Genomic DNA, 14,175 nt, shown 5'->3' on the forward strand with positions numbered 1-14,175 from the left:
GCCGGGCCTGAGCTGGCCGGAGCTTGCTCGGCGCGAAGGGGGGCGCGGTGCCGGCGCTGCCGCTGCGAATGAAGTTGGAGGGAAAAGCGTTAATTTGGTCCTGGGAAGAAACTACGACTAATTTAGTTACTTCTCTTTCCAGGTATTGATTTTAAAATTAGAACTATAGAACTAGACGGCAAGAGAATTAAACTGCAGATATGGTAAGACTTTCATCCTAAAGCTAACGTCTGATAACCGGGTGTATGTATGGCATGGGGCGGTGATGCTTGCCCTGAGTTTTTACTCCAGCTGTGCCCTTCAGCAGTTAATGATATCCTAGAAACTAAAAGGTAGTCCTAGTGCACCTCAAGACTCCTTCAACAATAGTTAATTACAACTTTTGGTGGCTTTGATGTGAGCATGATGGTGTCAGTGGCTTGCATCATGCCCCGTGTTCTTTCCGTTCCAGGGACACGGCTGGGCAGGAGCGATTTCGAACCATCACAACCGCCTACTACAGGGGAGCAATGGTAGGAGCGATACGGCGCGTGCGACACCCCAGCCGGGCGGTTCGGCTTTGGCAGCCGCCTCACCTGGGTTTGATGTGGAACACACACAACTGTCCTTCATCCGACGGGTCAGCTCTGCCTGGCTAAATATTTACAGCTGGGCTCCCGTTTTGAGCCGTGCTGGAGCTGCGCCGGGCCAGTGTGGCAGCCTCTAGAATAAATACTGCTCTGTAAATACACCTCCCACGCACCCTATCTAGCAAGGTGCAAACCGCGAGTAAACGCTGCCTAGATCTGTGAACCAGTTGTTTTTAAAATAGTCCTTGTTAAGTTGCTACTTTCTGCTATGGACAAGTCTTTAACTCTTCCTTAAACTGATGGTAGCTGAAACAGTCTCTCTGCTTTTTAATCCTTAGGGCATTATGCTAGTCTATGACATCACCAATGAAAAATCTTTTGAAAATATTCGGAACTGGGTCAGGAATATCGAAGAGGTAAGTTCTCTACTTACTGAATGTTAAAAATGCTATTTCTTCCTCCAAAAGTAGTTGAAACTTACTTGCTTCAGGAGTGTTAAGTTTCTTTTGAATTCACATGCTGATGGGTACTTGGAAAATAAATGGAATGAAAATCAGTAGTAACCTCTGGAACGTCTTGGTTGACAGTAATCTGTTGCACTGGCACACAAGCCAGCCTCGGGGCCTGCGGCCTTAGTGATGAGGGGACCTAAAAGATGGTGTTTTCCTGCCATGACAAGCGGTCTGAGAGCTGCCGTCGTGCAGGAGGCACGCTGGGCGCATGCAGCGAGTGGCTGGGGTGAGGGGGCTAGGGGGGCCCGTAAATCTGCGGAAAATGCTTAGCACCAGCATCTCCGCGCACAGTACCTGATGTGCGCCTCATCTTTTTGACAATATTTGTGTAAAAACACCCAAGCCAAAGTCCGCTCTGCGATCTGTTTCTATCTCAGCATGCCTCTCCAGATGTTGAAAAAATGATCCTCGGGAACAAATGCGATGCAAACGACAAAAGACAAGTTTCTAGAGAGCAAGGGGAGAAGGTAAGTGGCTGTGGCTTTAATATATTCCAACTTAGACTTTTCAGAGTATAAACATTGCGTTCGTTACTGTCTGTATGCTGCTGTGGCACTTTTGGGGTATTTCTAAGCGGAACTATTGATCATTCCCCAAGCTGTAGCTGCAATACATTTCCCCACTCTAATGAAAAGATGAGGCTGTGTTAAGAGTTCTTGTCAATTATCTGGTCAAGATGTGTTGGATGCAAAGCAACAAGCTGGATTTTTTTCTTAGAAAAAGGAAGAAAAAGTTTGCTAGAGTTTGATGTTGAGGAGATGTCTCTTTGGCTGAAAGCCAGGGAGACAAAGTAGACGGGATTGTCTTTTCTGGCGTCAGATGGTACTTAGGTTAGAGAAGGTGCTTCTACGCACTGCTGATGTTACAAGACTGACAAGATACCTACACAAGAGAAAAAAATAAAAGACAAAGGAGCAAAGTAAAGTGTGTGCAGAGCCTAAAACAGAAGAACAGAACCCAGCAAGAATAGGTGCTAATAGGAGTGAGATTTAGTTCCCGATTTTTGCAAATCGAGTAAATCCCCAGGTTGCTATGAGTCGTGCTAGGGCAGATCCTGCGCGGTTGGTTATATCTGTAGCTGTTCCCGCAGTTACCCAGCTAACGTGAAACCTGCTTTTGTTCAGCTTGCTGCAAGTTTTGGAATTAAATTTATGGAGACCAGCGCAAAAGCGAATATAAACATAGAGAATGTAAGTACTGTAACCTTTCTCTTATATGTATTGTCTTGTTTGTGCAAACAAGCAATGAGAACACTTGCCCATCCCCGTTGGAAGCAAAACTCTGTTTTTAGATACTTCAGATGGGTTATTTAGTACATATCTGTGCATTCCATGAAGGCATTGTCTAATCAACCTTACGCAGAATGATTTAATATGGGGCTTAGAGCATGATGCAAGGCTGCTGCAGCAATCTGCGTTAGAGCAGCACACTGAAAAAGTCGGCTTATGTCTTCGCATTCCATAATGCCATTGATAAAGGGTGACATTTTGCCATGATATAAACCAGGGATGTGCCCCGCCGCGGGTGGTGCGTGCTGTTGTGGTTTTCAGGCTCGGAAAGGAGGTAGTGGAGTTAGAAAGGGTGCAGAGACAGACGGGGAAGGAGCATTAAAACCTGAAGTGTGGTGGGAAAAAACCTGAAAACTTAACATTCTTCAGGAGTTCTCTATATGTAGAAACTCGGGAAGGCAGCTTTTTACTAAACAAAAATGTTAGAATATATTTTGTTAACCATGTAACACTTAACTGTTTCACTTGTCACAGGCATTTTTCACTCTTGCAAGAGATATCAAAGCAAAAATGGACAAGAAGTTGGTGAGTAACCTTTACTTGGTGCACACTGTATGTAAATAGCGGAAAAAACCCAACAACGAAAAGCCAAATAGCAAGTACTGTTTCACAGAGTATAAAAAATACTCCATGGTCTCTTTAATGAGGAATGCACTGAAGGTTATAGAAATTTATTTTTAGCTTTGCCAAGCTACGCTCTGACCTTGGCTTATAAAGAATTGTCTCTGCATTTCAGGAATCAGCTGCAATGGTTGAGGTTTTCTAAATAAAATTATCACTTATTTGTTTTCTTGAAAGTCAAATGACTGGTAGAGCAGTTTAATGATATTTCTTGCTGTTGCAGTCTGTAGAATGGAATAGTATAAATTAGACTTATAGGAGGCCCACTTCATACCTCAGGGTGGACTTCAAACCAGTATGTTTAAAAATAGGTAAAGAACTAATCAGTTTTTTAATAAATTTTGCAAAAAAGTCCTGAGAAATTATTTGGTTATCTTTTGTACAACAAAGTTTGTTCCTTACAAAACAAAGTTAACAAAGGTTGCTTCTACTTTTACTGGGCACACTACATGTGCTGATAGAGCTGTAATATTTTGGGTCTTGCTGACGATTCCTAAGTGTTTCAGCAAGAGCCAAATATGTTCTGTAATTTTAAATTTTTTTTTAATCTCCGCTATCTTTGAGTTTATAGAAAGAAGAAGAATAGGCGCAGTGGATGTTAGTCGAAGCCAAAAGTAGCAGATGGAGTTCTCTGACTTCTTGTAGTGGCTGATGTAAGGCTCAAATAAATGAGTGAAGACTCCTGTTCATTTTAGTAACGGGTTTTGTATATGGCAGGCTTGATTCAACAAAATGAATCAATGAAGTGTGGCTGCTAGGTCTTACAACGATGCTAGGAGCTGTTAAGTATAAATAAGTAACTTAATATTCTTTGCGTCTTCAGGAAGGCAATAGCCCGCAAGGCAGCAACCAGGGAGTCAAAATCACACCAGACCAGCAAAAGAAAAGCAGCTTTTTCCGATGTGTTCTTCTGTGAGGGACACGGCCTTAATCTGAGCATCTGCTCAACTGAGCTGGACTGTGCCTGTTCTGAGTGAGATTTCCTCTGTCGGTGGACTTAGCATTTTCAACATACCTTGTCACTTTGTGACCATCTGAATCAGAAATTGTTTATTTTAGTAATTGTCGGACTCTTCAATTTTGGAGATGAAACAAGTTTATTTTTGTCAGATTGCCACTGGGCATGTGTATTGTCTAGCAGAGGCAGTACAGATGAAATGTGACCTGTGATACAGCACCTTTGCTGACAGGCTTCAATCTTTTTGTTCATATCTGTAACGTATCCAAACTAGAAAGAGTAAGTTATGATCAAAATAAGAAACTGAAATGCCAATATTAATAAAGTACAGGTATGTGTACATGATACATGTGCATATCCATGTCTATAGATGCATGTAGAACAATTGCATCAAAACATCAAATAAATGCACTTACGTCAGCAGTACAGGCTTATACCTTTTCAGAAGGTAGAAGGAAGCTTTCTGCATCTCCACGTCTTTTCTACTACAGAGAAAATCCTTTATCTGCCTATTACTTATTCAGTTGTGTTACTCTAGACAATCCACAACTACAATTGAAGTTTTAAAAAAAATCCTCCTCAAAGGAATCTCTATTTTTTTAAAAAACCAAAGTGTGTTGTAAATACAATGGATCCTTACCATCAGGAATTACTTCATCCATGTTAGACTTGACCATGCTTAATTAAATCCTCCAGACGCTTAGACACATTTAACAGGAGATGTAGCTACAATGAGTCCCATGCAAATGATCTGTCATCTGTTCTTGGAGAAACAGACCCTGGTTTGGGTAGGGACACTTACTCAAATTTTGTAAAGTTACAATGGGTGGCTTTTCCTTCTCTGGTTGAGAATTTTTCCAGATCTGTCATGATGTAGTAGCTAGTTATAAATTGTGACAAGAAAATGTATTGCACTGCTTCCAGTTGTGTGTTCCCATGCACACTTGCTCACATATGCAAATATATGTTGCACATACAAACACTTTCTGAAAACAAACTTTTTTAAACTGAGATTTGCCTTGCTGCTGTGTATTGATCATTTCAGATTCAAGCAGCAACAAGCCTGTTAATAGCGTGCATCAATGCAAATGATGTTTAGTCATCAGTGGAAATATTCTATGTATTTATTCTTATAAACACAGTCTCTTACATTCCGATGTATAAAAATGTAACAGCCAAGTAAAGCTCCTAGGTAGTTAATTGCTCTCAGTTCAGAGGCTGTAAGCCTGACTCTTAATTAGACTGACAAAGGAGCCACTTAAGAGCCATCTACTTCAAAGTCTGTTGTCAAGTGATTGGAATTATGGTATATTTAATTCAAATGAACATATCAGCTGTGTCCTGCAACTCACTGGAACTGTTAACATGCTTTGTTTACATTGACAACTGCACTTATGGGTAAAATTAAAGCTGATTTTTTAAGTTAATTAATTTACTCACCAGTTTTGTTCTCTTCAAGTTTGTGGTGGTATATTCTGGCCTCAAAGTAGCACTCGTAAATGTTACTGTAGTTAAAGATCTATCAGATTCAAAATTAAACTGTATAAATCTGCAGCATGCAATTGGGCTCAACAGGAATATTGCCTGTTTTTCTAAAATGGAAAAAGGAAATTTTACTGTGTAAGTTACTGCTTTATAAAAATGCATTTTGTATGCTACCAACCTTTTTTTTTTTTTAAATAGCTAGCAGATTACAGTGAGCTCTGTTCATGGTTAAAATTGTACATAAAGCTTTCCTCTAACCAGAACCTTATGATGGGTTTTTTTTGTTTATTTGTGACTTTCTAGCATGAGGACTTGGTGAACATGCACCATAGTGGATTACACACAGATGTATTTGTAGGATAAAATCATGTTAAGCTACTGAAGAGCCTTTTAGTCAGTATGTGCTTCTCTTCAGTGTATGCTTCAACGTGTAGTTAATGCAGAGCTATAGATTGGACAAGCAATGCTTCTATCCTGAGATAAGGATGCTTTGAAAAAAAGACTTTGTGTATGCTTTGAGAAATTATTGAAGCAGAATTGGGGAGGTGATCAAGGCATGGTCTGAATGTTGTTTTCCTTCAGAAAACAGATCTGTTAATGATTTGTTTCTGGCTTAGTAGTAAATGTGGATTGTCTTGCGTCCACCCTTCTACTTTTAATATAGCCGGATGTTGCAGCCAGACTTATTTTTCAAAGTGACTTGGAACAATAAGTTGTTAGTCAAACTTGATGTCATGGGTGCTCCATCACAATACTGGGTATTGCCTGTTGACAGTATCTAAATTGATAACTCATCTCGAGATGAGAAGGAAAACCCTACTAATTTACAAGTGGGTAAAACTTGAAGGATGGAATTGTGTTTTTTCACTCCCCGTTTTCTAAATCTTAAGTTTTTTGCATTCAAAGCTAACTCTTTGTATGTGAATACCTTTTGTTTAAATTTATGCTGGTTGTTGCACATGTTTATGTACCTAATTTATAGCATGATTTCCTTTTACGAAATGATTGGGTTTACTCAATGAACAACTACATTCTTGTCCGATCTCAGGAAGTTTCATGCAGTTACTGTGACTACAGTCATCACTGTACTTCTAGGGTATGCATAGTCTACACAGAAATTAAATCGGTGTAAGCAATATGAAACCTAAAATGCAAATGTAAGACAGGAAAAGGTTAAAGACACTGCAGTTGCATGTATGCTGGGTTATGTGTCATGAAATACAGACATCACATCTTGGATAAGTATGATACGTAGTTGATGTTTCCATCACATAACTAAATTACTGTGGTTTTTTTAAGTATGAATGTTATGGAAAACACAATGATCAAAAGAGGTACTGTGTAAATACATACAGTAATGTATTTAGATCTAAGCTTTCTTCAACTAAGGAGGAAAAAATCTGGATATAAGATTTGTAAAACTGAGGAATTTAAGTAGATCTGAAAAACTAACAACGTGCTTACTATACATTCTCAGTGTCTAAATGCCACTAGAATTTCAGGTAATCAATTAACACTTGGTTTGTAGAGAAACAAACCCATTTTTGAGCATGCTCTCAAATTCCCTTACTTAAATGAGTATCATAGAATTCTGTGGTTGACCTTCTTTTTGAGGCTGGTTGCAATATTTCAGGCAGTCTTCACCATTTCAGGTGTAGACCTGTCAGTAGCTCGTCTGTCAATAAATGGTGGAACTGCTGTTTTAACACTTTGCCATTTTAACACTTACGTTGTCTAAGTCCTATGCTGATAGGCACATCTAATGTTCCTTGACATCAGAGCCTTATGCCAGCATCAGACTTTCAGCCTCAGATTTATAAATCCTATGGATTATTGTAAGTCTCTTTACTGCTGCTGAAAATTATTTGGTCTTTCCTTTCAAGTGAGATGCTAATCATCTCGCTGACAATTGTTAAGGGTTTTGTTGTTGTGGTGGCAGTGTCTTTGGCTGATGATCATGCTCGAAAGCTACCGTGACTTTGTGTTCTCTTGGACTTGAAATGCCTGGGGTTTATGTTGGAGAGGAAATGGACAAACAGCTGCATAGAGGATGGTCTCCATTTGTACTAGAAGTTCATAGGAGTTGGGATAGAATGATGACTAACTTCTGTCTTCATTTATAGATTAAATAAAGATCTGTTCAATTGAACATCAATGGTAACGTGCGGTCTGATTATTTCAGGCTGCCTTATTCTTTGACCGATCTCTTTCACTGATCATTGGAGTTTTTGTTTCTGTAGTTAATACAAGTTTAGTGGACTGGTCTCTAGCCTTTCTGCAGGAATCATATGCTCCAAGTTGAGCATGAGTTGGGACTTACAACTTTGTTTTGAAGGGAACTTAATGCATCCCACTATTTTTAAAAATAACTGTAAATTGTGTTTTTAGAATTACCACTTTTGGCTGCCACCCTTCCCACATTACAACTGCGTTCTTAAGCACTTCTCATTGATTTTCATGTTTGTATTAAAAACAAAACTGTTGTTTATTACAGTATGTATGTTTTTACTCTGTTGTACAGGACCCTGAGCACTGCATAAATAAACTTCTTATGAAAAGAGAATTTTACAAACTTAGTTTGTCAGTCCTGTTTATCATTCGTGCATATAGATTCTCGTGTGGAAAATAGGGTATTTCTGAAAATGGGAAAGAGGGACAGGAACCCAAGGTAGGCTGTCTTATCTTTTAAAATAGGTTGACTTTTCGTGTTAAATTCTGAAAGGGAAAGCTCTTCTCTATTTTCTGCTGAAACCTGTAATGGGTTTCTGTGACACTGGGAGAGTACTCTAGCAAATTGATTCACTGGACCATTTGTTAAGACTGTTAAAGCTGATCAGAGGAGTTGCTTACACAATTTTGATTAACCCTAATGTTTTTGAAACTTTTCAAGGGCTTTTTACTGGATAAGGCATTTTCTTGGGAATTTTTTAGAAGCTATAATTTGATACAAGTTCCTTTACTACCTGGTGGTATCTGAACTTTAAAAAAAGTATTTCCCATCTCACTGTCTAGGCCAGATTTGCTGTAGCTGGGAGGGGAAAAAGACATTCTGTTAAATTACAGGGAAATCTTGATGAAGAGCTTAATTAATTGTTCCTTTTAAAGAGGTAAACAAGAGACAGAGTTCTCTGACTGGTTCAGTTGCCAGAAATTGTCCTCTTTGCCCTTCTCATTTTGCTCTCATGGACGGTCATCTCAGATGAAGTAACAGTTGTTGAAGATTCAGAAGCACTTCTATCTACATGTTTCACTAGATTCAGATTCGAATATGAAATGTGCTGTTAGAAAAAGGAAGTAATGATCATTTGTGTATCACTCTATTCAAAGGGATTCACTACAATTAATCCTAGTACTACAAATGGGAAACTATTTTGCGAAGCACTCAAATCTTGCATTTAACGTACCTGTTCGAGTGCTGCTCTAAGACATGCATCAAAAACCACGTCAAGGCTATGTTACACATCGAGTGAGCTAATATCATATACTCATCAATGGAGCCGAAGTGCTGATACTAACTTTGTAAGTTACTAGGACTTTTTGTCATGTAAAAAGTACACTGGAGGTTCAAACAGCAAGGCAAGAAGCCTCCGCACTTTTTCAAGCATCTGTTTTTCCCAGTCTTTGCGGTGGGCGCCTCTACTAGAAACTGTCAGGTAAGAGTGATGATCTGTAATGGCTGAGGAGACACGAAACACACTTCAAAGACTTCTGACAAAAAAACTGAGAGTAATTTTGCACTAGAAATTAAAAGCAAATAGTACCTGAGGAAATCTGGAGCTCGGATTATCATATGCTGAAAGTCTTCCAAAGACAGCTTGCCATCGTTGTCCACATCAGCTTCGTAAATCACCTTTTCGCACACAAGGCTGACTTCTTCTGGGGTAAGTTCATTTCGGGTTAATTTGTTAACAGTTTTCTCTAGATCTGATTTGCATATGTAATCATCATTGTTAAAATCTGTCAAAGGAAACAAAATGAATTCAAAGTGACAAAAGTCAGCATTTTACATGGTTGACTGCCAAGACCTAATAGGAAGGGTTTGGTTCCCAGGCCATAATATATTTATATAAGCAGACCATTCAAATCAGAAATTAAGTCTTGCAGTTATCTGTATTTGCTTGTATAAAAATCCTGGAATCATTTCTGCTTATCATACATAAGAGTAACAATTGTAAATAGTTTAATAGCTAAACATAGTCCAGCCATAATTAAATCATTCTAGCAAATCAGTACTACTGAACGAGATGCAAGAAATAGTACGACATTAAAGGAAGAGAAAGGGCTGTTCATTTTTGGTGAGAGTTCACTTTTTTAACATCTTTGCTGAATCATGTACAGTTTAAATTGCAAAAAATTACTTTGATATATTGTTGGGCTTTAGCTAATCATAAAGAAAATAACTGAAAATAGCACATTTAAAAAAAAAAAAATCTTTACATTTGTCCTTGGAGAAAAATGCTTCCCATAAATACTTCCCTGCCTCCCACCTTCCCCTACCAAAACCACCCTACAGATTTATGGGCAGCCAAATCCAGTGTGCTGCACTTTTCTAAGCAGCCCCTAAGATAGAAGTATTTCTTAAATGTTTATCAGCTCTCTAAAACTGCAGACAATTTCAGGTTGTAAATTTAGTAGTAAATACCAATTCCAAATAAGTAAGAGAAGAGTAGAGACAAAAGGATAAAGACCAGAAGTTGCTAGGAGAGAGAATAGGCATTCACAGAATCACAGAAACACTAGGTTGGAAAGGACCTTCAAGATCATCAAGTCCAACCATAAATTCAAATGTAATGAAAAGAAAGGCTGTATTAAAAACATACCTAACTAGAAGTCATTATGGTGGCAAAATGAATATTTTGCATCCCTACATGAAGCTGCAGGATTTCCCCAAAGTTTACTTTTTATGCATGTCTCACTCACCATAAATCTTAAAAGCATAATAAGCTTTCAAGTCTCTGGGAGCCATTTCACTCAGCACTGAAAACATGTCCAAAAAATCATCTAAAGTCATATTGCCCTCTCCATCCTCTGAGAAAACCTCTGCTATGCGCTGGCGGAATGGATTGTCCTGGAAAATGGAACACAGGAGCAAGGGAAGATCATCTTTAGTAGCATTTATTTCCGTGCACATAGGACACAATTGGAGCGAGACTTTTTTTGTTGTAACCCCTTTTTGGCAAATACCCCCCTTTCTGCTATTATGTTCTTGTCTAATGTTGTATCAGAGGTGGACACAGCTGCAGCCTTCTTTAACCGTTGTGCAATTTCAGGGAATCACTAGAAGCTTCCAGAAAGACTTTTGACTTCAATAGCCAAAATTTATTCGTATTTCAGCCTTCCAGCAATTAGTACTGGATGAATTATTTAAAAAGGGTAGATTAAACTGAAATGTGTCACTCGATTCTAGTTGTGTTCCTTGCTCTGTACCTTCAGCTCTGGCATGCTGCCAATGAGTTCATAGGGAAGTGTCACATCTGGTTTATCTGTGTAGTCGAGTGGAACTAGCTGTGGGGCTAGATCTCGGTATCGGTAAAACAGTCTGAAACAGAAAAAAAGGCTTGCTTAGGGAACAAGTTATTTAGACCACTGAGAACGTCTTTGCCTTTTCCATATCATTTTTCACACTTTGCATCCTTTACATCCTCAGATGGATGATATCAGTTGTAACATTTAGCATGTTCTGTAGCTGTTGGTGGAAGAGACAGTGTTAAAAAGAACAACATAGTGTAACTGGTGAAAAATACAAAGCCTTCACGCTTACAGAACAACTAGGTGAAAATGCTTACACAGGTCAGGCAGCCAAACCGCTAGATACCGTGTATCTGAAAACAGATTTTTACAAAGTTTCAGATCTACTTCTACATTACCAGCAATTGTGTTCAGGCATGTAGTGTAGTTATGATTTATGTGGTTATGGTAACAAGGCACAAGACCTTTATCCTGAAGGTCCACCTAATCAGTTTCCAAGCATACAAAAACTTGTGGCAAGGCAAAAGGGATCTGTTTTCCAAGTCCACAATAGATGTGATCAAAAATAATGGGCTTCAACCGGAGCATGAAAGATTCAGTTTAAATGTCAGAATAAAATCCTGAATGCCTACAGTCGTGGGCAGGAAGAAAGAACTGGGACCAACTCTACCAGGGTTTTACCCACCCCAAGTATCTTCCTGTTTTTCCACAGAACTCTGGTTTAAGAGACAGAAAATATGCATAATAATTTGAATGTATTCACCACTTTTTCAGCACGTTATTTGTTTCAGTTCTTGTGCTAGAGTAAGGATCCCATTTCCAGCTGTTATCAACAAAACAATAGGACAGAATTTCAAAAAGGAGCCTTATCAATAATAAATGTCTTATTCATCACACAGTTATGGTTCTGGCCTCCATTTACTATGTGGAAAAACAGACAGATTTAGATTTCAATTATTACAGAACCATTCATGTTTTATCCTGTGTAGAGTTCATACACACAGATATCAATGTTCTAAAGAGGGACACGGTCTGTACAAAATTGTCACTTGTGCTCTGCCTTTCAGAGAAATTGGCAAAAAAAGTGTGATGCCATCTTGAGAGAAGCCGAAACTGAACACTTCCCTTTCTGTTAATGTGCCCAACAGATGGGAAAGGCAAATGCAACTTCAATATTATGTACGTTACTATCTGAGTATTTTTTACAAAAGAATGAGCTGAGGTTTTCAGTGAAGGCTCTCAGCCCCCCATGAACAGAACACTGAACTTGTCTTTACCAGATCCTTTGGCCAGAGATTAAATGAAGTGTTCGATGGGGCACATGAAGGCTTTGGGAAAAATGCAGCTTAGAGTATCAGTATAATTATTTACATGAGGACATGAAAAAAGGTGAACAAAAATTGACACAATCATCAAGGTTTTCATAAAACAGGCAAAGTATCCCAAAGAATTACAGTATACTTGGAAGCAATTGTCATAAAACAAGGTGAGGGGAACATGGATGCCACTGGTAGAGTATGCACTAGAATATAACTTAATATAATATAATATACTTAATATAATTTCTTTCTGATAGAGAGACTGGTACCTTAATACACAATTTAGAATTCTGGCTCAGTTTAGGATAGATAACATAGGGTTTGTACATAAAAAAAGCAACAAAAATGCTCAGATTGTCCAAAGGTATCACTTTATATTTGTATAAATCCATCTTAAAATAATTTTTAAAATACCTCACCCTGTAACCTGTCTTTACAGCAATTGCTGTCCTTTGCCCACAAAATGCATATACAAGACTCACCTTAGAATTTCTTTCCTTGTAAAGAATGTGCAGTCCTATGAAATAAGAAAAGATATAACGTGCAATGACAGTTTTTAGTATGCATTGGCCCAAACTTTTCCTGTCGAATGACTTAAATGAAGTTATATTGTAATATATGTGGCCAAACATTAAAGCTCTTTCTTTTTGGCATATAATTTAGGAGTATTTTATAACCCTTCTTCTTCATGTAAGACTCAAACTATGTTACTAAAACCTTTGCTGTAATTTAGTACTCCTATTTAATAATTTCTAAAAGAGATTGTTTTAAAAAAACCTTCACCATTATTCTATGTTCTTTCCAAACAGTCATTTAGTTTGTTTTGTACCTGATATGCATCCAGTTGCGCTGGAGTGAAAATGGTTTGCTTGTTGCCCATTTCTAGCTCTGAATGCTGATTCCTGTCCCATCATTCTTTCCTCAAAGGCACCTTTATACGAGGTCTGGATAGTCAGTTATTAAAAGCTGCAACAATGAGGTTCAGGTATAGCAGAGGATCAAGTAACCAGCTTCCCTATTCCACAGGCTGCAAAGTATCATAATAGGAGCATTTCATCAAATCTTTAGTCTGGCTACTTGAGGCTCTTAAACAGCATCACTCACCTGTCTCCTGTGTGCACCACAAAGACTCATGTTACAGTATTTAACCAAACAACTAATAGCTGCTTGTTTGTGTCTTTGAAGCAGAAGGTAGACTTCATGGATCATACTTTTTCATTCTTTCAGATCTGGTAAATGAACAGAAAAGTGTTAATAACGTCTGTCTTCTTTCACAATTAACACCAAATGCTAGAAATTAGCGGCAGTGGTAGTAACCCCTTGTCCTTTCCTTCTCACTAATGCTAATGTAGTTTGTACTGGAGGTAGTACCTAATAAAGTCCTCTCATTTCCTTTATTCTGCATTATCTGCTAATACACATTAGCACTAATTAACGATTATTAGCATGACACAATACATATATGGCCCTTAGGTTGAAAATACATGTGAATATATAGTTCATACATGTGAACAGAATTGTGATGCTACAGGCTGTATGAAATACGAAAAACAAGGGGAGGAGGAGGAACTGACTGCACAAGTAGGGCATGTGGCAGGCTGCCTTATTTATTGATCACAGGCAGGCTGCAAAATTTTCATCTCTTGGTCATTCCTACCGCCAGGCTGGGTGGGCCTCTCTGTCCAGTGGACAATCTGTTCCCCCCAGCGAAGGAACGCCGGCCTCACTCATGGGCGCCCCTTCGAATAAGCAAAAACTATTCAGAATTGTTCTGTTCGGAATGGAACGAGGTGTGTGGGGAGAGCTGGGGCTGTTTGTTGGGGTTTTTTCTGGCGCAGCCCCGGGTCTCCGGACTTTCCTCTCGGGGCGGCTTCGGCTTGTGGCGGTTTTCCCTCAGAGAGGGAAGAGCACACACCGTTGCCACGGCAACGGGCGCCGCGCGCTGCCGGACCC

The 14,175-nt window shown here is 38.9% G+C and overlaps 2 protein-coding genes across 4 annotated transcripts; one reads left to right on the top strand and one right to left on the bottom strand.

Moving 5' to 3' along the window:
- The first annotated feature begins 135 nt into the window (after positions 1 to 135).
- On the top strand, positions 136 to 4,365 carry LOC104614982 (ras-related protein Rab-8A). 2 transcript variants are annotated; one of them, XM_010296524.1, is made up of 7 exons: positions 136 to 203; positions 452 to 512; positions 908 to 985; positions 1,459 to 1,548; positions 2,206 to 2,271; positions 2,845 to 2,895; positions 3,815 to 4,293. In XM_010296524.1, the coding sequence occupies exons 2-7, from the start codon at positions 510 to 512 to the stop codon at positions 3,905 to 3,907; spliced, it is 381 nt and encodes a 126-aa protein (XP_010294826.1). In that variant the 5' UTR covers positions 136 to 203; positions 452 to 509; the 3' UTR covers positions 3,908 to 4,293. The 2 variants fall into 2 exon arrangements, with proteins under 2 accessions (XP_010294826.1, XP_010294827.1); XM_010296525.1 differs by lacking the exon at positions 452 to 512 and having other exon boundaries at positions 142 to 203; positions 3,815 to 4,365.
- A 4,287-nt stretch (positions 4,366 to 8,652) lies between these two features.
- On the bottom strand, positions 8,653 to 13,102 carry CIB3 (calcium and integrin binding family member 3). Of its 2 annotated transcripts, XM_010296526.1 has the most exons (6): positions 13,052 to 13,102; positions 12,705 to 12,739; positions 10,862 to 10,973; positions 10,355 to 10,502; positions 9,196 to 9,391; positions 8,653 to 8,712 (listed from the first exon to the last, which is right to left on the bottom strand). In XM_010296526.1, exons 1-6 carry the CDS (start codon positions 13,100 to 13,102, stop codon positions 8,691 to 8,693), a joined length of 564 nt encoding a protein of 187 aa, XP_010294828.1. In that variant the 3' UTR covers positions 8,653 to 8,690. The 2 variants fall into 2 exon arrangements, with proteins under 2 accessions (XP_010294828.1, XP_010294830.1); XM_010296528.1 differs by lacking the exons at positions 10,862 to 10,973; positions 12,705 to 12,739 and having other exon boundaries at positions 8,691 to 8,712.
- Between the last annotated feature and the right edge of the window lie 1,073 nt (positions 13,103 to 14,175).

This window comes from Phaethon lepturus, unplaced genomic scaffold (assembly GCF_000687285.1).
Source record: "Phaethon lepturus isolate BGI_N335 unplaced genomic scaffold, ASM68728v1 scaffold46501, whole genome shotgun sequence".
NCBI classification, from domain to species: domain Eukaryota; kingdom Metazoa; phylum Chordata; class Aves; order Phaethontiformes; family Phaethontidae; genus Phaethon; species Phaethon lepturus.

Coding starts and splice junctions, on each gene's coding strand:
- LOC104614982 (XM_010296524.1), top strand. Junction 2,272..2,844: donor CGAATATAAACATAGAGAAT/GTAAGTACTGTA, acceptor CACTTGTCACAG/GCATTTTTCACTCTTGCAAG. Junction 2,896..3,814: donor CAAAAATGGACAAGAAGTTG/GTGAGTAACCTT, acceptor TTGCGTCTTCAG/GAAGGCAATAGCCCGCAAGG.
- CIB3 (XM_010296526.1), bottom strand. CDS start 13,102: ATGGGCAACAAGCAAACCATTTTCACTCCAGCGCAACTGGATGCATAT. Junction 12,740..13,051: donor CGCAACTGGATGCATATCAG/GTACAAAACAAA, acceptor CTTATTTCATAG/GACTGCACATTCTTTACAAG. Junction 8,713..9,195: donor CGAGCTCCAGATTTCCTCAG/GTACTATTTGCT, acceptor TTTTTCTAACAG/CACATTTCATATTCGAATCT.